The 24,352-nt window shown below is 38.5% G+C and overlaps 2 protein-coding genes across 2 annotated transcripts; one reads left to right on the top strand and one right to left on the bottom strand.

The window, feature by feature from the left end:
• The first annotated feature begins 7,218 nt into the window (after nucleotides 1-7,218).
• LOC131434980 (IQ domain-containing protein N-like) lies at nucleotides 7,219-8,930 on the top strand. Its single transcript, XM_058602369.1, has one exon. It carries the CDS (start codon nucleotides 7,474-7,476, stop codon nucleotides 7,825-7,827), a length of 354 nt encoding a protein of 117 aa, XP_058458352.1. The 5' UTR covers nucleotides 7,219-7,473; the 3' UTR covers nucleotides 7,828-8,930.
• A 12,408-nt stretch (nucleotides 8,931-21,338) lies between these two features.
• On the bottom strand, nucleotides 21,339-23,879 carry LOC131434973 (DNA replication licensing factor Mcm5). The gene is made up of 3 exons (XM_058602357.1): nucleotides 23,565-23,879; nucleotides 22,997-23,504; nucleotides 21,339-22,939 (listed from the first exon to the last, which is right to left on the bottom strand). The coding sequence occupies exons 1-3, from the start codon at nucleotides 23,723-23,725 to the stop codon at nucleotides 21,404-21,406; spliced, it is 2,205 nt and encodes a 734-aa protein (XP_058458340.1). The 5' UTR covers nucleotides 23,726-23,879; the 3' UTR covers nucleotides 21,339-21,403.
• Nucleotides 23,880-24,352: the final 473 nt, after the last annotated feature.

The raw sequence follows: 24,352 nt of genomic DNA, 5'->3' as shown, positions 1-24,352 counted from the left end.
AAGTGGAGCGCAACCAAACGGAGCCTGATGGTGGAAAAAAAAACGTAAAATAACACGGCTGGAATAATTGGTTGCCCCGTCCCGTAATGTTCTACCTGATCCGATACTGTCGGTAAAGTAATTGAATGTATGTACCAGTGTGTTACTGTAAATGGTGATTGCTTTTAAAGGAAAAAACGAGATTCTCGATTTTTATCACCGATCACCGATTGTGTAAATTAATTTTCGGTCTCATTTTCAGTTAAAATGATGTTTAATTGCAGTGAGTCGTTGCCGAATGAAAAAGGTTTTGCACACTTTGATTTGCTTCCGCAGTTCGGTAATTTGAGGTTGAGACTATGAAACCAAGTCGAATTGACTTTACGTATCCAAATCAAACAGAATTAAAAACTGTCCCAGAAAGTATGGACGCACTTTGATTTCGCTGTAAATAATTCACAAGTGTTAGATAATCAAATTTTATTCGATATACTGATAATATTAGCCATTGTAGACTAGCTGGCGCACCTTCTTGCGAACGTTCCTCATAAAATTCCGTACAGACTTCTTGGCGACAAGTTTTGACACTTTTTTCCAATCTTTTTCGAGCTGTTGAATGGTTTCGGCTGCCGAGACATGTTTCCTAAGATGTGCCTTCGTTAATGCCTAAAATTCCTCAATTGGTCGAAGTTGTGGGCAATTTGGTGGATTCATGTCTTTTGGGACGAAAGTGACATTCTACCATACTACCGTTGATTTCGAGTAGTGGCAAGAAGCAAGATCTGGCCAGAAGACAACAGGATCCTTGTGGTTTCAAATCATGGGTAGAAGTCGTTTTTGTAAACATTCCTTGATGTATATTTCGCTATTTATTGAAGCAGTGGTGATGGAGGGTTTCGAAATCTTACCGCAGCTACAAATTGCTTGCCATTTCTTGCCAAATTTTTCGACTTCAATCGATGTCTCGAACTGGTTTAACACTTGCCCTTCTCGCACCGTATAATATTGTGGTCCCGGCAAGGATTTGTAATCGAGTTTCACGTAGGTTTCGTCGTCCATGATTATGCAGTTCAAATTTCCAGCACGAATCGTATTGTACAGCTTTCGATCCCTCGACCTGATCGATGCTTCTTGTTTCGGACTCCGTTTTGGTTGTTTCTGCTTCTTATAGGTTCGAAGATTCAAACGTTCTTTAGCACGAAGAACATTTGGCTTCGAAGTGCCCACTTTTTTGGCCACATCCCGAACTGAAATCTCTTTCTTTTGCTCGAACGCCTTCAGTATACGTTTATCTAACTGAGGTTTAGCAGGACCTTTTTTCCACCCGTTTTCGGTTTATCCTCAAAGGTGTTATCCTCACCGAACTTCCTGATTGCATTTCGCAGGGCTTTTTCACTTACTCCTTCCATTTTTGCTATCTTTCTCAGTGACAGTCCGCGTTCTGTGCACCATTTGTACACAATTTTTCGACGTTGTTCTGCTGAAAGTCCACGCATTTCGAAACAAACTAATGAAAACGAATAAACAACTGCACAAGTGGTTAGAGTAGAGTGTAAACAACAGGACGCAGCCATAAAAATTGACAGACTCTGAACCATTGGGAAATGGCAGCGGTTTTTTGTTTCGTCCATACTTTCTGGGACAGTCTTTATATTCAATATACTATCTCCAAAGCTTTTTGGATGCTACGGCTCCTGTTCCGTTAATTTGCTTAATCCTTGAGTGTTCTGTCGTTGTTTTCTTATCAAATTATCAAACCAATTAGCTGCGAACTGAAGCTATTCAGTAAAAAGTCGCACGTTTCGCTTTACGCTGTCTGCGATCAAACCTACCAATCTACTAAAATCGTTGTAGGCTCGACAATCTTGATTTGTTCTCACTTCGTACTAGAACAAAATACTGATGCCAGGAGTCATTTTTCAGAATGTGTACACTGAAGTCTTTTTTTATGCGAATTAACGTACCGCATAAAAAAAACCGCATAACTCTGAAAATTCGCATAAAAAAAAACCGCATAACTCTGAAAATTCGCATAAAAAAAAACCGCATAACTCTGAAACTTCGCATAAAAAAAGACCGCAGAAGGGCAAACCGCATAACTCTGAAAATTCGCATAAAAAAAGTCGCGTAAAAAAAACCGCATAAAAAAAGGCCGCATAAAAAAAGACCTCAGTGTATTTTATTCATCAGTTATTCTAACGTAACATTTGGTTTTTATTTGCCACGCAACACTATAAAACACCCATTTCTTAAGTTTTCTACCTGCTGACTTTTCATGGTGAATTATGTGTTTAAAAATTGTATATATTTCCAGAAATTTAGATTACGATTGTTTTTCTATAATAGGCTTAATACATTTCATTTTTTTTTTCATTCGTATGCACAATTCGGATAGATCCCACATAAACAAAAATTCCGTTTTACTTCAACGATTTCATAAATATTCCATACTTTACATCAATGAAACAAAACAATGACGAAAGACAAAACATTGCTTGAATACGTGTTTTTTTTTCATCTAATTTTCTATTACTGCAGTGCGCATAAGCCCATAAAACGCCTCCGCCTAGCGTTGGTTCATCGCACAACGCAAAACGCAGTAGGTCGACATCATTAGCGCCATTCACAATAAAACTTGGTCCGACTGGACCGGTTTACTACGATCTGGCGAACAAAAAAAAGGTGTTTTATTTACTTGTTCTTCATCTGCCCGAGCGAATTTTCACTGACAGCTTAGTCATTTTAGACACGCGGTTCAGTCAATTTAAAACGTTTTGGTGATTTAAAGTGACCGTTCCCAAAGAAATGGTTTCTAATTCTTTATCCTCAGTGAATTCAGTAATTAGATCAGCAGACCAAGTATTGGAACAATTGGTCGTATTTTGAACTGATTTCTAGCATCGTTTTGTGGGTTGCTGGTCATCTGGTTTGTATCTCTCAGTCGCCGCTCAGTTCTCACGAGGGGGAAATATGAATGATGCAAAACAAAAATGAATGTTGGTTGGAAGGCGAATATGAATGAGCGGTGAAGAGAATAAAACGTTTGATCACAGATAAAACCAGATTTATCGCTTTTATTTCTACGATGATGACGACAACCGACGATTTAAAAAAAAAATTACGCGTGGTAAAAAACAGGTTTGAACTAGTTAGCTGCAGGTACCAGAATGATCGGATTTATCTAAAGTGTCCTAAAATGACCGGAAAAAACATCAGACTAGAATTTGCACGACCGCTGCAGTTTTATATTACAATAGGCGTTTCAGACTGAGTAATTTCAAAATTAAACAGCAGAAAAGGTGGCAAAACAATTTCCTTAAATTTGCTGAATGTTCCGAGATTTGCACCGCCGACTGCTCGAAAAACAGCTCGGCAAAATGTATAACTACTGGCAATCTCAGCAATACTAAATGTAAGGTACCTGTCATTTATTGCTAAAGTTGTCTGTAAAAACTGTTGGCTGTTAGCTCGACAAAACGCACCCAGAAAACTAATCATGAGTTACCAAGTCATCAGTGATTGAGTGTAGAAAAGATTTTGCTTGAATTATTGTGTGAAAAAATGAACGCAAATGCTAGGGTTATGGTAAGAAATTGCTTTTAAAATCCTCATGTTACTATGTTTCGTCGAATTTCAGTAAAAGCGATATCTCAGCGGACGTTTTGTTCTTCTGATTTCAGTATATTTGTTATTTGATGAATAGTTCGGGAAATTAAAATGACAAACTGCGGCAAGAATATAATTTTAATGAATTTCGGAAAATCGCGTTTGGATCTCTGAACAATCAGTAAAATTTCACTTCGCCGATATTCTTTGATATCTCATTATGCTGAGCTAGAGAAACGGTTTTAAGTGTGAAAGGTCGAATTTCTTTAATTTGGATAATACTTTGTACACGTCTTCAGTATGACAATCAATTATTTTTTCTCGGATAGATAGACGAAGACTTTGTAACTCTTGACCTATCTCAAGTCCCACTGGCTGGCAGCAGTTTACGGAGAAAAATATATTTCCGTGTGTTTTTTATACAAACAAATAACTTTAGTCCAGAACTCAGTGACTCAACTGTATTCCGATGATCCATTTCGTATACAGAGCAAATCGTGTTTCGAAATCACCGTTCCATCGATCAGCCCCGCCTGAATGCAATGTTTGCATCAAATAGATTCAAACATTACAGAAAGATTTTCGATCACTCGCAAATGATAAGCAATCATCGCGTATTTAGTTTATGTTCTTCAATTTTGTATAACTGATTAACATTTTCCGATCTTGCTCACAGTTTCGGGAAAATCATGATCATAAATGTTCATTTCATTATCACTCGTAAAAAAATCTGTTCAGAAGGTTTTAGGATTAGCATTACACGAATTGTTTTTCAGAAACAACTTGTTTGGGAATAGCACGTATTCCACACTTTTTCAGAAAGGTTCAGGTTTTTGATCGGCGAATTCATTCATCATGTATTCTGCAAAGGGTTGAAATACAACGGCTATGAAAATTCATTTTCCAAAGTTCTTCAGATATATGCAATGTGCGAACTTTTTTCCTAAATATCATCGAAGAGTGAACTTTTCACAACTGATTTTTTCTCGTGTGAGATCGCGTTTGCAGAAAAATTAATACCCAAACAATTACTCTTCTTCATAAGACGTATTTTGTTTTATACGACGAATTCTTCAAGGATGTGATAAAAAATGATAATTCATGAATATTTATGAAAGCATAACAAAAAGTTCGGATTTAGCCAATTCAAAATCACATGACAGGGATTAAATACACTTCAGCAATAAGACGTCAAGCAGAAATACTTGACCTATTTGAAGGATTTTGATTCATTTTAGAATTCAAATGAGTTTTTACGTACAAACCATTTCGCACCCTCTCATTCTGTAACTAACGCGAAGGTGATAGCACCCGGTCGATGCCGTCAAAGACTCATAAAAGGGCATGAGATAAGAACTTGCGAGCGCTTAATTTTCTCACCTTTTGACAACCCGTCGCTTGCACAAACATGGATTCCAAAAAGGAATTGTACGAAATCAATTCGGCACTTTAAAAATGTTATACACTGATCAAAAGTTGAATGCTTTTTTCTAATATTGAAAAAATCTTAAAACTGCTCTAAGAAAAAGATGTTTAATATTATTTGGAATTGGTTAATCAACGTTTAACGTAAAAGGACATCAATTTTTAATTACTGTATAACAAAAAATTGGTTTTTAATAATAATTCTCACACGATTGTTTCAAAGTTACACCAAAAATAACATGTTTGATTGTTGAAAATTTTTGCCTGTTATAAGTGTTTACAAGGCTTTTTACAAGATACCACCGATGTTCAACATGAACATGAATATAGAATAGAAGAACATAAAGTTGCTGAACTGTGAATTACATTGCTACGGTTATCTACGATTTTTTCTTTCAAATTATTATCAAAAACGATATTTTATTCAAACTAAAAATTGATCCTTTATTGTACGAGGTTAAACTGAAATTTTAGTTATTCCTTCACGACTTTTCGAACTTTTGATCGAACGCTCTTCATCAAGTTCCGGACCAGTGTTGCATTGCATTTTTTGGAAGCTTGAGCCCAAATTGCCAGTCTTCTTGAAGACCCTCTTCACGATTGCCCAGTAACGTTCGATGGGTCGAAGCTGAGGGCAATTACCCTTTTCAGCAAGCCAATTGAAAGTGGTTTTGGCATAGTGAGCCGACGCTAAATCCAGCCAAAACAGTGGACAGTAACAGTATGCTTCTTATATAAAAGCAGCAATCTCTTCTGGAGACACTCAGATCGATAGATTTCTGCATTTATAGTTCCGGTGGTGTAAAACATGGTTGATTTCAAACCACAGGAACATATTGCTTGCCATACCAGTACCTTTCGACCGAATTTCTCCACTTGAATCGACCTGTCTGCATCGCTCACATCCTCCCCAACGACGACAGTAAAGTATTGTGGACCTGGAACGGTTTTTGAATCCTCCTTTACATAAGTCTCACCGTCCATCAAAACGCATGCATCCAGTCACTGTAAAAGACGCGAATACAATTTCCGGGCCCTTTTTGCTGCTCGCTTCTTCTGTTCTACACTTTGTTTCGAGATTTTCTGCTTCTTGTAGGCTTCTTCAGGTGATTTTGCCTCTTGATACGCTGGATCATTCCGACACTCGTTCCTGCTTTTTTGGCCAAATCACGTATTGATTTGTTCTTCATGATTAGAGATAACACTTTCTGGTCCAGATTCAGGTTGAAAGAACCGGGTTTTCTGCCTCTTTCTGGTAGCTCATCCAAAGAATAGTGTTCCCCAAACTTATTAATGATGATTTTTAACACTGGTATGATGAATTCCAAACCGCTTCGCTAATTTTCGCATAGTAATACCCTTCTCACTTAGCCATATGTCCAGAACCATAATTTTCACTTCCTTTTCAATACGCGACATTTTGAAAAAACACAGATTTTCAACCGCACAAACAAGTTAACAAACGAAAGCTGACAGCCAAACGCACAGCATGCTGTGATCTGAGCATAAAAAAACCATCACAAATTCATGCGTACAACACAAATGTATCTTGGATAGCTTATTTTCGATACACTCTTTACGCTAAAATGTCGTTTGGGGCCACAAAGATGTCAAATTATCACCACTCAACTAAATTTGGTTACGTAAAATGTTGACTTCAAAATAATGTTATCGATGTAGATATTTTAGAAAAACGTAGAATAAATCCGAGAATAAAAATAACATTTCACTGAGCTTTTCTGCATTCCGTTTGGTGATTTGGGCATCAGTCATTTGCTGCGAATCCATCGATTTTTCCAACAATTTTCTGGCTATATGTGAGAATGGGAGAGTGCTTGAGATTTATTAGATTTACACAAAGTCCTGAATTCAATTAATAAATGTGTTAAATTTGAAATGAAATGTGAACAACTCGGAATTTCGAGAGGGATGAAGTTTTTTGACCGGGTATGAATGAACGATAAATAAATAAAGTTTTCCGGGACAGTTAGTTTTATCAATAAAAAGCGATTCTGTTCGTCACAAGTGAAAAATATAGGTAAGAATTTCTGGAAATATTTTTTTCCGTATTTTGGAAACAAGCTCTCAGTTAAGACACAAAGTTCTGTTCGGTCTGTTCCCATCTGTGACATCGCGCGAGCTCTCCCGGCGCACGCGAGATTCTCCATCATCGCTCGCGGTTTTTCTGGTTAGGCATGGGAATCGCGTTTCTGCCGCTGCCAGGTCTAGTGATCTTAGTTTACACTGAACGCTCGAAGCGTACGAACACGCAAAAAAAGTCAGAAACGTTCCTACTTACAAGTGCTCCATTCAGACCGCGTTACGGACGATCGCGCACACTTCGGCCGAGATTTATTGTGAGCTAAACAACCCCCCAAAGCCAGCATCATCACGTTGAAAGACGAACAGCGGCTCAACGCGTTGGACACGTTAGTAGACAGTTTGAAGCCGCTGGTGAACGAGATGCATATTCATCCGAGCTCGCCGAATTCGTCCCAGTCGGAGGATGACGCCGCCACGAAAATCCAAGCCGGATTCCGTGGCTACCGGGTGCGAAAGCAAATCCGCCAGAACAAGGGCGGAAATGGATCGTCGACTGCCAGCGGATCCAACGGTCAGCAGCGATCACCGAAGGTCGGCAAGAAAATCGGTGCAAGCCTAGAGGACAATTCGGCGGTGAAGATACAGGCCGGAGTACGGGGCTTTCTGGTGCGTAAGCGACAGAAAGTGGCCACCGAAGCTGCCACCAAGATTCAGGCTAGCTTTCGTGGGTTCAAAACACGCAAGGACCTGAAAACGACCAAAACGGAGAAGTAATGAGAGCGAACCTCGCGAACAATTCCAGAGAATTGCTGCCGAATCAGTCAGTGACCACAAAGAAACGGAGACCTATTTTAATTGTAGTTAGTTAGCAGTGTGACTTTTTTTATAGATAGAAATGTTGTACATTTGAATCATAAACAGTAATCTTACCCAGATTGTACCACAAGTGGCATGAGGTTGAAGAGTTCGAAAAAAAACAAAAACTGTGAGTCAGAGTCTCGACCCCGGACGGTCAATAACAAATTCCAGTGATGTTCTGGAACTGGTACTCCCGTTCGAATATGGTTATTGCTTACTCACAGTGGGATCTGACCATTTTGCCATGATCTGGCACTCTGCTACTGATTCTCAACAACAGAAGATGAAGGAAAAAAACAAGTGTTGCTTCGTTGCTTATAGGTTTAAGTGTATGTGATCTGTTTGCTACTTCCCATTTTTATAGACGTGGAAGGAAGTACCCCCTAATAAGAGATGAGATAAACATAATTTGTATTTGGTATAAACCATGTTTTGGTTGGGGATGTTTGTAAACTAAAAAACAGATTCAGAAAAAAAACAGTAATACCCTAAACTTTGACTAAAATCGCGAGGATTAGAGCAACTCACATAACTAGGAGTTTCATTCAGTTTTCATTTTTCCCCATTTTCCAGACGGTCAAGATACTCTATAATTAGAGTCCGTCATTGATCACAGTGAAAAAAAATTAACGTGCACTGGAGGTATTTGAATGAGAATTGTTTTCTCTTTCTCCATTTGAAAACATTGATCCACGCATGCAGGAAGATGCTCAGAACATACCCAAAGCGGCGGAAAAATAGCGGAAAGATCACAACATAAAATCTATCACAACGGGCAAAAAAAACCGAAACAGTTAGATACAAACAACATCCAGGCAAAAGACCTTCAACCGGGAAAAAAAAGAATCGTATTTTCTACTGATGATCATTTTTCAAACAACAGTGATTCTTGCAGCCTTTTTCTACACAATATGAAAGCAATTAAAAATTAAACGTAATGTATTTCGTACAAGTATTTATATTTGCTAATAATGTAAATCTTTGTTAGTTTAAATAAAGATAGTTTCTAGTGATAAAAAGCTGTGCGTTTTCATCATCATCCATTCTGTTCAAGAATAGGCCGGAGTAGTAGGCTTTGTCTTCTACTGTAGTCCGTCGAATTGAGTTGATACTTTTTTTTACATTCGCTACTCGTTTTCAGAAGGTCAAGTGCTCCATGTCCTGAACTGTTACAGATGACAGTTTGCTGTCTGATTTGCACGTTAGGTGAACGTTTTTTAAATCCGGAATATCTACTAGTATTTCTTATCATTGTTCTCTGGTATTTGTGTAATAATTTTTGTTTGACTACGGAAAGAAAAGGATCCAAAGTTCATCACAGTTCAATGGCAAACTTATTTCATTGTAGGACACAGCAAAAAATGATGGAATTTTCATATATACATATAACATATATGTCAGGATGCATTGAATATGTGTAAAATCAACTGCGAAAATGAGCCATTTTTGACTTTCGAATATTTCGTTGTCAAAAATGTGAAGTTTCATCGAATCTGTAAAAAAAACCTGTTTGAATCCACCTGGTGGTGTAATGACTCCTTCCTCATATTTTGCATTATTTCCTATACCTTACTGCAAAATAATACTACAAATTAAAAAGATTAGAGACCAGTTTTGAAGACATTCCAATTCAAGTTAATGAAGCTCCTTTTTAAATATTTTGACCACCATTTTCGGCACCGGAAACTGTATATAGATACCAGTATAGTGAAATTCGGAGCAGTAAACCATCAGATAACTACAACCTGAAACAATTTTGAGCTCAATTTCAAATAATATTCTGTATCTTCGATTTAAATGGCGCTTAAAAATAAATGACTGGTTCAGTATAACTAAAAACTGTTCGCATGGTCATAAACTAACACATGACCTACAAATTGGAAGATATTTTACGATTTTCTATGACGGTTTGAATTCTTGAAAACTTATCACCTTGCTGATCTAGAACCGTAAGTAGGACTGGACATTTTTTCCCCTGGGACTCCGACCTGTTGATTTGAGTTTGATTTTATGAAATTCTGATATGAGCTTATTTAGCGCCATAGACTATCTTGATCTGCAAATTAGAATTTTATTAACCAATTTAAAGAACTCGCTACTCATCACATGGTTGCTTATGAAACAATACTCTAGAAATTGACATTCTTACTCTAAGCCAGGGCTTGCAAATTGAAGCAACGAATATTAACAAAAGAGTTTCACCCTCTGTTCTATTTACACACGTTGGTACGTCAGGTAGAATTCACAGCGCAACCCAAGCAAGGAGAGCTGCTTCGTTCGTTCATTAGTTCATGAAGATGTGCGCCAGCTGATGAGTATGCTTCATGAGGTTAGAATTTGACGAACGGTTCTCATATTGAAGATAGAAAACTAGATTCATATTTTTTAGTTCCGATGAATATTAATAGAATTGCTTTGTTGTGTTTCTAGGATATATACACAGTATAAACTTACAAGAAATAAATTGATCGTTTTGAAAACGGGCTCAAATGCAAAATTTATGCTATACAAAGTTTGAAATATTTTTGAAATGTGATCAAATTGGGTCTTGGAGTACAAGCGTTATGTTCAAAAATGGTTTCTGTAAACCTACACTAAAAAACACCGTAAATATTGCCTGTATGACCTTTCTTCGCATCTTCATTCTCGTACAGTACTAACGAGATTGAACCCTTCATTTCATTGCATTGCCATGGATTGCTTAGTTCATGTGTAACTGAGACTGGCAGCACAGGCAATTTACCAAACAAGGGAATTGGTCTGCTCAGTAGCATATACTCTTACGCATCCAGTTTATCTCTAATATAGGTCTCTCATTCAGTTATGTCAAGCAAAGTTTTCACAGCGGTTGTTTTTTTGTTGCTTCGCTCGTTTGAAGATTCATAAAACAAGCCCTGCTCTAAGCACCCTAAACTTCCGGATCGAACCGAAAGTTGAATCTGAATAAAAATCGGGATATTCTTGAATTTGAGATGGTAAAAATCGGTTGAGACATATGTGAACGTGCGCGTTCCGGCAGGAAATTTTGAAATTTATATAAAACAGATTTGATTAGCAGAATTTTGTTCCTACAATTTTCGTGAATACTGCATACTGTACGCACAGACAGGCAAATAAACTACTGAATCAAAACAACACCGGAAGTAGCTGCATGAGTAATGTACATTCAAAGATATGCACAAGTTTGAACGTGTTGCGATTTGTCGATTTTAAAATATTTTAAAAAATTTTTCGAATAATATAAAAAAGCAAAGTCTTGGCATTACATTCCTGTTGTGGAATTTTGCCTTTCTATTTCAACAGACTTCGCCGCCGATTTTTAGTGTACAGAATCATTGCATGGCTAGTACTATGGATCCTACTGACACTAATATAAGGTAATTTTGAATCACTTTTTGATAAGAAAATTCCTTCGTTTATGCTTGTCTTGTAATTATTCTATTTTAACCCTCAGTGGTGCAGATTTGTACAGTCAGCCAAATTTTTTTTTAATACTATTGTTCATTTTTCATGTACTCATGAGTTGGCGAAATTTTAAAACTGTGAACTAAATATTCTGTTGGGTTTCAGAAATCATTTATATTTTCTTTTTAGTCCATCAGTGTGAAATGAAAACGCCACTGTTTCCATAACAAAGTGACAAATGTTCGCAATACGGTTTTTAGTACCTTTGATTTGACGAAGCTATAATTTTGAATTAGTCATAGAATTTTACTTTTTGTTTTTTTTTAAGTTTTTGGATAAATAATGTCGAAGGATACAGAAAAACAAACCTTGAAGATTAAAATTGATAATTAGAATTTCAAGAAGATCAAGAAGCATCAATAAAATGTGGAATGAGACTGATATTTCCTAGATGCAAAACAACAGAGTAGGCGTCGCTTAGTTGAAAGTAGAAAATTTTTCCTGTGTGAACTAACCAAGCTGAATTCAGATGTCGTGTCAAAAATGTGAAATGTTTAATTGTCACGATAGAAACCTCATAATTTAAGATTCAAGCCTGAAGACAACATAATGAAAATAGGAGAAAAATAAAGATTGAAATTTTAAATTTTGAAGTGGAAAAAACACTGCAAAAAGCGCTAGCGAGTAGTTGAAACAGGATACATATATGGTGCCGGATTGAATAACAACGTTGAATCTGATTTTCAAATTTAACTGTTTTCAATTGTTTGATGAACAATCGTCCTTCCATCAACTGCTACTGTAATATAAGTAAGAAAGTTATCAATGTCAACATTCAAGAGCAACTCTTATTAGTCAATCAGCAGTAAATAAACTAAAATCAGTATGTAATTCGCCAAGACAATCGTCATAAAGAAATGCAGCGCAAAATGAGAATCATATTTCCTACACGTGATACTTTAACGAACATTCTCTCCGCTATGATGTGCTAGACTTAAGGAAAATGACCTGGTCTGGTGAAAAAAGCTCAAAACAAAAATATTCTATTTGATGCACCGTTTTCATAAGAACTTTAAAAATAAATCATTTAAAAAGGTGTTTAAAAATATCATTGCAATGCAATCATTTGATTTATTTCACAAAACACCAACGACAACATATGAAGGATACGCATGGTACAACTGCCTGGAAGAACCCATCCGATATCCGATCGCCAATTTTCAAGTGATGCTCGTTTATTTAGTCATTACCAGGTTCGTTGGGGTGCGGGAAAACCAACATCCTCCCGTGAAGTACCAGTCGTTCATTTTTTTTCCTCCGAAGGACCCGTGGTCACGATCGTCCGTAAGGTGCATAACCTGAACTCGAGAGAAACCTTCAAACGTACCGTCTACCTGTCAGAGGCATGAATGGTGAAGTATGCGAAGCGAAAATTGGCGATCGTCACCGACTCAAGTCACGGTTGATGGTGAAGGCGGAGGAACGATGTGAGATGTGTTATTTTCCCAACCCACATTATAGGGCGGCCGGATTTCAACGACCGCTCAGTGATCGGTTTGCTAGAATGATGCGGTTTCGGTAAGGGTCTTCTAGGCAGAGGGGAGGAGATCCATGCACATCCGTCGTGGCCCACTTGATGGGAAAGACGTGACCGGTTATGATGACGATGATGATGCTGATGATGATGCACTTGCACTTGAACACAAGTCGGTTGTTTGTGAAATATTTTACGTGAGAATACAGCGACCGGGAAATGCATATTTTCATCATAATTTTTCGCCCGCTTGGACGTTACCGACGGGCGTCCCGAGCTCCGACAGGCGAATGAGGAAAAACGGCAGGTCGCACATCTTTCGCTGTTTCTTTTTTCATTGCTGATGTGAATATTTGTTGTTGGCTCACCGTAAAGAATTTGTTTCCGACTGTTCAGTAATTTTTATTTTAAAAAATGACCGCAACCTCTCCCGTTTACCGCGATCTCATCGGTACACAAGGTACAAGCTGCAGGACGATTTTCGGAATGGACTGAATGTCGAACAATGAAAGAATTGTTCGCCAAGTGCAAATGGCACTGATTTCGAAATGTTTCAGTAGGTTTTAAAATCAAATCCAGGTTGACCTCGCGAAAGACGATTGCCTTACACTATAATTACTTCTTTTGAATGGAGCTTTCACTGCATGATTTTTCAACCAGAAAAGCGTAGAACCGTTTTGAGCCCTTAAAAGTGAAAGAAGATGCCTTTGAAAGCATTCCTTTATGTATAAGTACCTGTTGATCGTACTAGTTGTCACAAATAAAGTGCTCCATTTTCCACATGAGCAAATTGATTTCCAAATCATGCATTTTTTGGGAAACTTTAGCATCTGCTTTACGAACATCTGCAATGAAAAACAATACGTTCCGTTATCAATAAGGAAACATCAGAGTGTAGAGCTTCTGTGTACGTTTTCCATCGTATTTTGTAGTTTGTTTGTTTGTGATTAGGTACCTTTTAAACTTTGTACGTGTGTAGTCCCTCACGTTTTTTTTGCGTCCTGTGCGAAAGTTTTACTAAAATGCAGTTAGTAAGCATCTCTTACAGAACTGTTTGAATTCCTCTTGAAAGCTTGATCTACCCGCTTGTGATCCTTTTCACTATACGGAAATCCATTTCGGTCACTATTTTACTTTCGGTCTACAGTTGAACGTTTCTTGTACCATCGAATCCTTGCTGAATTCGAGACTTCTTGCGAATCCATCTTCGCAACAATTACAAAACTACTACTGTCACGTACACAATAGTTTGCACACAAAATTCTGTTTGAGGTAAAAATGGGTAAAAAATTACGTCCATTTGAAAGTAATGCAATTTTAGTTCATCCGTCCGTCTCATGCTGAATCTCAACTGAATACGAAACTTCTATTCTGTATGAAATAACTAAGAAAACTGTTAGCTCAAATGTAAACTTTCAAGTGTTAAAAATTCACTCTAATTTACAAGAAAATATGCGAAAATTTCAAACATTTCTACGATGTTGAAAAAAGCGAATAAATTTTGCGTCCAAAGACTCCGAAGTACACGCCTACTGCGATTCGTTCATTTTAAGCAGCCCTTACACGTGACAATATTATTGTCAATCCAAAGTATTGTCAATACCGTCAATCCAATTGACTTGGTAACTGAGTCCGCATTTTTCGAGAAAATCAAGCGTTTGGAGCTTCAAATATTGCAAATGAACATTGAAATATTGAGAGATGAGTTCATTGCACATATTTGGCAGTTTCCTCTCTGTAGAGAAAGTATTGTCGGATTGATGAGCAGTTTTGATTTCTTGACAATATTTTCGTCAATCCAATGAAGTTTCCACTACACGATCAAAAGTATTGTCAATACTCCTTGTATTGACAATAATATTGTCTCGTGTAAGGGCAGCTTTACTGTCAGAATAAAACGTACACTTTTTTCGAGAAAAAATTGGACGACAGCACGGTTTAGCTACATAACCCTCTCAGCAGGCCGTTCAATTTTGTTGGTTTTTGAGCGCTTGTTGAACGACATATTGCACGAAATATTCGTTCAATTTGTTGGAACGGTTTGTTGTTGTTTTTTTTTCTTGCAAAAATAGTGTGAAAATTAAGTGTTACCTTTACATAGAAAGAAAATTTGTTGTTGTTGTTGTACGTAAAGTAGAGTGTTGTTGTTCTACGTGCAGGTATGTATTGTTAGTTTAAACAAATAAGTGGAAAAAACTTCAGAAATTCAGTAGTAAAACTAGTCCAACGGGGCTCCAACTCCTCATGTTAAAAATGGCTCAACAATGGACCTCTGTCTGCCGGGTTTGTTGAACGAAAAAATGGCATTCGGTTCAACGGTCTGTTTCAAAATCGGCAAACGAAGGTCCCGTGTTAGCCTCCCGTTGAACGATTGATTGGACTTTCATTGGACCAATGATCCAACCTATTGGACCAATGAAGGACCACCGTTGAACGTTTTTTTCTAAGTGGGAAGTCTTCTGCAGGGCTCATGTGAACTGTTTATTATAGCACCCGAAGCCTGAACTGATATACAGAAATTGCTTTTTATTTGACTTCAGCTCAGTGCGTAATCAGTCTTCAATTCAGCAACGCCATTGCACATTGGACATATTTCTCATTTCTCAATCTTCTTTCTTCTGGTTGGCGTTACTTCACTTGAGATGACGCCGATTTGATGACACAGCAACTAAGGCTATATTGTCAGTTAATTTTCGTTTATAGTCCAATGAACTTTTAGAAAAAGTCCCAAGTACAAATGGCAGTTTCTCTTCGTTTACATTCTCTATCAATTATGTCAGTAATGTTCACTAAATTCTACAGTGCATATCGAAAGTTGATAGTTTTTGGTCTTATCCTATGTAAAGAGAAACTGTCATTTGCACTTGAGACCTTCCTAATGTTCGATATCCAGCTGTCACTTTTTATGCCCTCAGGCTAGCCCGCTTCGAATCTAGTACATGGCATACAAGTAGGTGAAAGAAATGTCAAATTCGTGCACGCGCAAAAAAGCAGTACTGCTTAAGGATGCGCACTGAAGATTGATTTCGTTCCAAGCTGACAGGTTCTGGGTTGAGTCAATCTCAACTCATCAGTTGAGTACATAAATTTACTATTGAGTAGGTACCTATAACTCACCTTTCAGTATATATTTGTCTGTTTACCTTGCGGCAACTACTTAGAGCCACTTTGAGTAAAACAAGATTACTGATCGAAGCCCCGTAGTTAGGTGGAAAATACTCAAAATTAGGTTGTTTTCCGCTTCCGTGTAGTATTTCATGTATGTAGACCTGGGTTGGCGGTTTCTTAATGTCAATAGAGTCGTTGTAATAACCATGCAATGATTCTGTACGCTACGAATCGGCGGTGAAACCTGTTGAAACAGAAACTAACGTTTGCTAATGCATAGTAAAAGTTAAGGTTGATTCACGTTGACCTACTTCGAGATGCTTGAGTAAAACACGGACTCGCATGGGCTCAAATTTTTTCTTCAAAATAGAAGCGATTGATTTGCCAAAGATGATATGATGATGATTACCCGTTCACCACGCTTCGAACAGCGCGGTCTAAGAAACACATTCTCGTGACAAATTCTTGGATCTCATCCTATGTTTTGTTTAATTTTGTTTTATTTTAATATTTGATTATTTATCATATTGATATAATGCTCGATGTAGGTAGCCTTGTATTAATTTAAATATTAGGGACGTGTTCTGATTGTACCAAATAACGATTTTTAACACTTTTGGAAAATAGTGTGCGAATTTAATCAATATTGACGCTAGCTGAATGAAAATACTTTCTTTAAACATTTGCGCCATTAAACATTTCCAGTCGATGAGGCGGAGATAACGAGAGCAAAAATTTACCTGGCTGTTTTTCAGAATAAGTTGCAGAGTCCGAAATGTTGCCGAGCATTCCCTCTTGATGAAAAATTGGATTCTAAACCATAGGAATATATCACAAATTCTTGAGTCTTGAAAAACGAATAACTTTAAAAAAAATCGTTCGTTAGCACCTAATTTCCAACCTTTCGAGTGAACCTCTGGAGAATCCTCACATAGGGGAGAACGGGGTCCAATATCCAATATTTTGGAATCGCGGAGCTAAACCGGACTATGAAGTTTCACACAAAAATGAAGAACGAATACAGTAGGGCGCCAAATCTTAGGATAGCTTAAAGAGCGCAAAAAATGAAACCGTATTCAAATGGATTGTCCGCTGGTTTCAACCTTGCGTGAGATATAATCCTGCTCGCTAGGAATCTAGGTATAGTCTCGACTCTTTACGCCCTGCAGTGTCAAATAATTGAAAACTATTTGTTTTGCTTAAATTTATAATGAATATAGTTTTAATAAGTGATAAGAAGTAGAATGGAAATACAGATTTCAAAAATTAGGTATGCTTCAGGAATTCGTAAGGAATTCCAAGTCGATAATGTGTCCGGTTGAGCTCCACATTTTTTTTGTTCTATTTAGCCCCGCACAGACAATTCATTTTCGAGATGCAATAAATACTTCAGCATGAAATGAGCATTTGAAATCACTAGCAACACGATTTACGCCAATGGAATTGGCTTAGCGTTATCCAGCTAACCGACGCCTATCTATCGCATCAAAACGCGTTTACCCCGGAATCCTCTATACCTCGTCTTCACGAAATCTTGACCTGTCTAAGCGCTTATTGCAAGGAGTAGATGATTGACCTTGTACGAATAATCTACATATTAGAAACAATTTATTGGTTCAAAAATTGCCATGGTTTCGTCTGAAATGCCCAAACGCAATGTAGTGACAGCTGCTCTAATGCTGTCTGAGGCACGTAATCTGACATTTCTGCTTGGAATCTGCTGCTGGCGCCATCTTTTGTAAAAACGTTAAAACTGTAAAAATATATACTTGACGTTTATTATTGTTTCAATGTCGAAGAACTGTAATCAAATCAGTTATAAGATTTTTTCCATTTATTGCGAAATTGTATTTAAGGGTCAAGTTTCAAGATTCTCATCGTGAACTGCCTCACCAGTGTAACATTTTTGGCTAAAACCAGACAAAGAAAAAAGTCCTCGTGAAATTGTTTTGACGTTGAATGCTCGTGCAAATGAACGAAAAACTTCACTCAAGTGCCAATTAATACGAATCGACTGTCTGGAATGCTTTCAACCGACTTCCTATCAATTTTAATAATGTGAACAGTAATTTTTGGCATCCATTCGTAGCGAGTGCAACTGCCAGTGCCAATCCGGTGTAGAGTGGATTTTTCACAGACCAAACGAGATGCAACACGCGATGCTGTTGTTTACTAATAATCCAAACCGTCCACGTGTCAAACAAACCCAACATGATTACTCACATTGTCCGATAGATAGCGCAATGAAATGACCACATGACACCTTAACGAATCGGGTCTGATTAATCTGTTCGCACGGGAAATCTAATGACTGCGGTACCAATAGGGAAAATGTGTGCTATAGCTCGGCAACGAACCAAAACGCGAAGTGCTTGGCTATTTTTACGAGCCGAGAGAAAGAAAGTAGTTACGAGGATGTTTTTTTTCCGCACCGCCTACCGGTCCATAATGAAGATGCGCATCATCCATCCGTTCACAAAATAAAATATATATCGAATAGGAAGAAAATATTTCGCGGCTTTGGCACGAAGGGAAAATCATTACCCGTCAATTGACGCATAGTTACAAATTTTCCGATACCGTGGTGGCAATTTGATGTTGTGTTCGCACGTGTCAAAATGCGAAAGTGAATCGCAAAAAAAAATGAAACAAATGGTGACCGCAAAAATATATGATCTTGTTTAATGACGTTAGCGCTAGCAGAAGAAAAAAGCAATGATTGACGTGAGTTTTTTTGGGTCATGCTAATATAGCGGAGGAAAATTTTCCGACATAACATTGTCCTGTCTAATGAGGAGAGAAAAGGAATTACTGTTTCAACCTTGGCATTTGAGTGATGCATCCGCCCACCGTCCTCTGCACGGCCTACTGAGTGCGGTGTTCGGATGAGCTGCACTGTCAACTTTTGCTAAAGTGTGCCAAAAGTAAACATTTCCTGGATCTGGTAACGTTCATGAATACCTTTCTAACGTGGAAGTTATGCACCCAAAGGAATAGAATCATTGAACAATTCGATCTTTGTTTTATTACTCTTCCCGAGCAACTGACTCCAGCATCAACCATCGGGCAGTCAATGAAGGTAAATTAAATTGAACTTTTTCTTTCTCTCGTCTACAGTTACATGACAATGGACTGACCCGCGTCATACCAATCACACCACATACGAAGGGCCAATCATGAGAGGTACCGACTATAAATTGTATCTTCCCCTCCCCTGTTGGAAATGTAAACCTATACTGGATACATAGAAATAGAAACATTTCATTTCTCGTCGAATGGGATAAAATCAGCTGTTCAGGCGAACCTAGATTTATGAATGAATTTAGCTGAGCCTCACTCAGCCTGACTTGACAACGTGATGTGTCTTTTAGTGCCCTTTTCTGTTTCCAACTGACTCTTCTAGTGCATGTAACACAGATGAAACGACTTACCTCGTGCAACTCATTCTGGTGTTCTATTTTTTTCTATAACAGATTGTACGAAACGTACGAATTGTCAATTCTTTTGCACTCACGTTTTATTGCCTACTACAATTTTTAGAACGCCAGTGAACCAAAACTCGGATCTGTTTCGAACCTGTTTGTTATGTCGGATTCGGCAAACCAAACTCAGATTCGTGAAAATTATATGTTGATAAAACTACACCCTTGAAAAATGAAATTTACGCTTGGTGTGAATTTATGTCGTAATTTTTTAGATGATGACAAAGTATTACATCCTTTAATATTTAAATATAAGTAGTGTGTCTGTTTTGATGTCAACTTCAGCTAAATTATCTGTGAAGTTAATGATATGATTCATTTTTTCTAGCTCTGCGATGTACATTTAAGTGTGTTGCGAGTCGCAACTTGCGACGCTTCTGTTATGTGCATCTACAGAGACGTAAATTTACACGATTTTTTCCTAAGCTTGTACACTGGGACAGTTTCAGGTTTCTCAAGCGCCCGCTTGTGAAGAATTCTGGCAACCGTCAGAAGACTGGCTGCATTCCGGCTGCTGTCAAAATTGTCCAGGCGAAATTGCGTCATTATCTCGCCGTACGTGTCTTGTTTATTTCTCTCTTCCTTCTTTTTTTCTTTTTTTTTTATTCGACTTCAATTGATATTCATCAATCCCGCATGTACATACAAAAACGAATCTTAAGACGAAGTAAATGAGATTGAAATTCTAGAATACATTGTTCAGCTTCTATGTAGCGAAAAAGTTCACGCGGAACTTTTTCTGTACTTCGAAATGTCAAAAATTGTCACGTGTTTTCTTAAGCAGCTAGAAAGTTCACGCGGAACTTAATCTGTACTTTCAAGTTCTCAAAAGTTCCGCGTGTACTTTTAAGCAGCAAGAAAGTGGAATTTTTAAGTAATTGTGGAACTTCTGGATTAGGTCCGAACAAACTATTTTTATTCAATGAACAGTTGTTTTAGCGAACTCCACAGTAATATTTTTGATGTTATAAGTAATATGTGAAAGGCATCATTACACCACTAGGTGAATTGAAACAGGTTTTTCTGATGAAATTAAATATCGCCTATAAACAATACTACAATCAAAATAACAAGCAAAACTATTTACGTAGATTTATTCAGTGGATATAGAGTAATGGAATTGTTCGGAAAACGGGGTTTCGATTACCAGCAAGACTAGATCGAGGGAAATATAATGCCGGACTCCAAACTCCAAATCGTGACTATGAGCAAAAGAAGTTTAACCAGAGTATGGTCGCGAAAGCTGTACAAACGATCAATTTAGTTTGCGTGGATTATGAAATCTTCGCCAAAAAAGATTTTAAAAGGCTTCATGGACAGAAACATTATACGACACCAGAAGAGGAAGTTCGAAGTTCACGAAGTGGCAGGCCATCTGTTCCTGTAGCTTGAAGAGCGACATTTCCATCAGGATCAACCAAGAAAGTTATGAAGAACAGAAACTGGAAGAACGAACGTTGTTACGAAAAATAAAGGCCACGGAGTAGAATATCGCGCACATCAGGACACGGACCCTCCCAAAATACGAGAACTCTACCCAACAGCCCAATTCCCTTTAAAGTAAGCTTACTTGAGCGAATATTTTTTCTATTAGATATGTATTGAACTTGAAAAAGAAACTTTATTTTACGTGAATAGTACTCACCATTTGAAAAAAGTGTTTCTTCGAATACTGAAATCGGACGTACTAATTTTAAAAGATAATGATATCTTCAGTTTGTTAAGGCGTAAATTCGTCTCAAGCTTAGTTTAACTTTTAGCTGCCTCCAACGGGTAAACTAGATTGGAAAACAACTGACGGGAAGAACAGCAGAAATGAAAATTTGCGAACCGCAGCAACAGAACTCTTACTAGCATACCCTATGCATTAGCAAAAGATCAAATATTCGGTTATCAAAAATTTATTTAAAAACAAGTTACTTCAATAAAAAAATGGTAGAGTTCCGAAAAACTTGTAATCCCTCTAGGACAATCGGTACAGCATTTTCCGCTGCATCCGATGCTGCAACTCTCCCCGACGGATCATCGTATGGATCACCTTCAGGACCGCACGTTCCGGATACTTTTGTCGTGCAAAGTCCTGTATGATGTTCTGTTCGGACACCTGCGATCCGATGGCAAATCGACGTTTCAGCTGTTTCTCGATCCGATTCAGTACTTCGGTGTCCTCTTCGGTGGTGAACCCTTCGGCACCGGCCAACGAGCCGGACATTGCCGCATCCAGTGTTGACACTTGGAACAAACGAAGAGCTTCCGTGACGTGGGCGTCCGTAGCGAACGGTTGCAGTTGCATTTTAGCCAGCGACTCCGATATGCGGATGATAGCTTCCAACTGACGCACCGTGATCGGGATCGAGAGGCGTTTGTCGGATTGCCGTTCCTGTTCGCTGGCACCACTTCGCATCAGAACGTAGCGAGATTTCAACTTCTCCGCAGCCTCCTCGTTCATCCGCGGCCCGCAATGCGTCCGACAAAAGTTGATGTACTTTTTAAACACAGCAAGTGGAATCTCACCTTCCTGGGCATCCTGGATTTTGTTGGCATTCATGTGAACATTCATAACGTGTTTGGCGAGCGTAACGTCCCGCGCCTGATCGTGAACATCCTTCACGATAAAAATCATATCGAACCGAGAAAGAATCGTCGGCATAAAATCGATATTCTCTTCCCCTTTGGTATCGTCCCAGCGACCAAAGATGGAATTAGCAGCTGCGAGGACGGAACAGCGCGAGTTCAATGTCGTAGTGATTCCAGCCTTTGCGATCGAGATGGTTTGCTGTTCCATAGCTTCGTGAATGGCCACACGGTCGTCTTCCTTCATTTTGTCGAACTCGTCAATACAAACGACACCGCCGTCCGCCAAGACCATAGCTCCTCCTTCCATAACAAAGTTTCTTGTTGCCGGATCACGCATTACCGAGGCCGTCAGACCAGCAGCACTGGAACCTTTTCCGGACGTATAAACCGCTATTGGAGCCACCTTCTCTACAAACTTCAACAGCTGAGATTTGGCCGTTCCGGGATCTCCCAGCAGCAAAATATTGATGTCACCTCGACGATTCAAACCATCCGGCATTCGTTTTCTTGCTCCACCAAACAACATACAAACGATTGCCTTCTTTATATCCTGCGAACCAAAAATGCTTGGCGCTAAACTGGCCGACAGTGAATCGTAGATATTCGGATTTGCGGCCATCTTGCGGAATGTGGATTCCTCTTCAGTAGTGATGTTGCTAAAACGAGATATGGCCCCCACACCCTCCGTATCAACCGTAATGCCAATTACTCTCATGTAGGGAGCTCGAACTCCCACGATAGCCTTCTCTCGACCATCCTGCTTGCTCGGTTTGCCAATCTTGCGGATCGAAAATATTCCATGGATCAAAACACGATTTCCCGGTACAACCCGTTCGCACAAGCTACGCTCGCAGAACAACTGCATGTGTCGAGGGATTTCACCCTGTGGGATGAAATCAGGCAGTTCCTGTAGCTTAAGCACCTGAAACACAAAGCAAATGGTTAGCGAATCGAGTAACAAAAATAATCCTACTCATACTTGGAAATCAACGCATTTGCATTTGTCCGGCATAATGAAATACGGGTCGAGTGGACACTTGGGACGTCCAGCTTGTTCGGTGTTACACTTCCTGGGCAGCTGATATCCCTCCAATCCCGGATTTACCGGTAAATTTGAAATCACATTACTACAAGATCGACACTGAATCGATATTTTGGTTGCCTTTGCCTTTATTCCCGAAGCAGCTATGATGATACCGGCCACCTTCACCAATCGAGAAACGCTTTCCGACTTCAGGTCGCGGATGTTAGTCGGATTGGCACCGGAGGTCAGCAAAACTTGAATATCATGCATTTCTTCTTCTCCCTCCGGTCTCGGGGCGGTTATCTCATCCGCGACTTCACGGGCCGCTTCTTCGAAAATCTGTAAATGCTCGGTGGGTTGCTTGTACAGTTTATCCGCCAACGCTTCATCGAAACCAGCTAAGTCTTCGATTTCAACCTCCAAATAGTACCGACCCAACAGATAATTACGCTTCAAGTTATCACTGTAATTTCCCTTTAAATTTTAGATTTTCCGTATACAGCGTAGATATCATCTAACTTACCGGTATTTATAGCTAAAGTTGGCCTCACAGAATGTTCGAATGAATTCGCGATACTTTTTCTTCATCTGCTGAAGATTGATTTGGTTTGAACCCTGTTGCTGTTGGCCATCGTCACCGAAATTATCGGAAAAGAACACACCGACATCATCAAATCCTTCCATAGTATTTTCGTTCTCAGATATACGGGCAAATCAAATCAAGCAATGCTATTTAATCAAGGTTCAGTAATATTTTTCAAATGTTTTATGAACAACCGAGGTCTCCAATCCGACGACACAGCAGACGGTGTTGAACGCGCTTTCAATAAACACTGTTTGGCGCCTAAATGCACAAAAGAAAAAAAATGAAAACGTCAATCAATGAGGAAGTGAAATACGTCTCGTGGGAAAACAGTGGGATACACTGATAAAAATTGACACGTGGACATTATGTACATAATATAGGGTAACAGAGGTATTTTGACCCGCCTTAGGAAGCAGTTGCAGAATATTGTGAAATTAATGTATTAATTTCATACAGTATGGTAAAATCTCAAATAGAAATGACTGATACACATCTTTTTTAAAATATGAAACATTTTGGACATAATATCAAAGAGAAACTCAAGAGTACAATGTCCCATACAGTTCATCAAAAAAAAAAGTTGGATCAGTAATCGTGAACCAGTAAACTTTGGAATAATGCAATGTTGTTCACCCTTTGTTAATAAGCGTCGATAAACATTGGAAAAGGATGATAAAATTCTATAGCAACAATACAAGTTTGGAAGGAAGTAAACATATGTAAAC

The sequence above is a fragment of the Malaya genurostris genome, chromosome 1 (genome assembly GCF_030247185.1).
Source record: "Malaya genurostris strain Urasoe2022 chromosome 1, Malgen_1.1, whole genome shotgun sequence".
NCBI classification, from domain to species: domain Eukaryota; kingdom Metazoa; phylum Arthropoda; class Insecta; order Diptera; family Culicidae; genus Malaya; species Malaya genurostris.
This window is presented reverse-complemented; position numbering and strand designations above follow the sequence as displayed.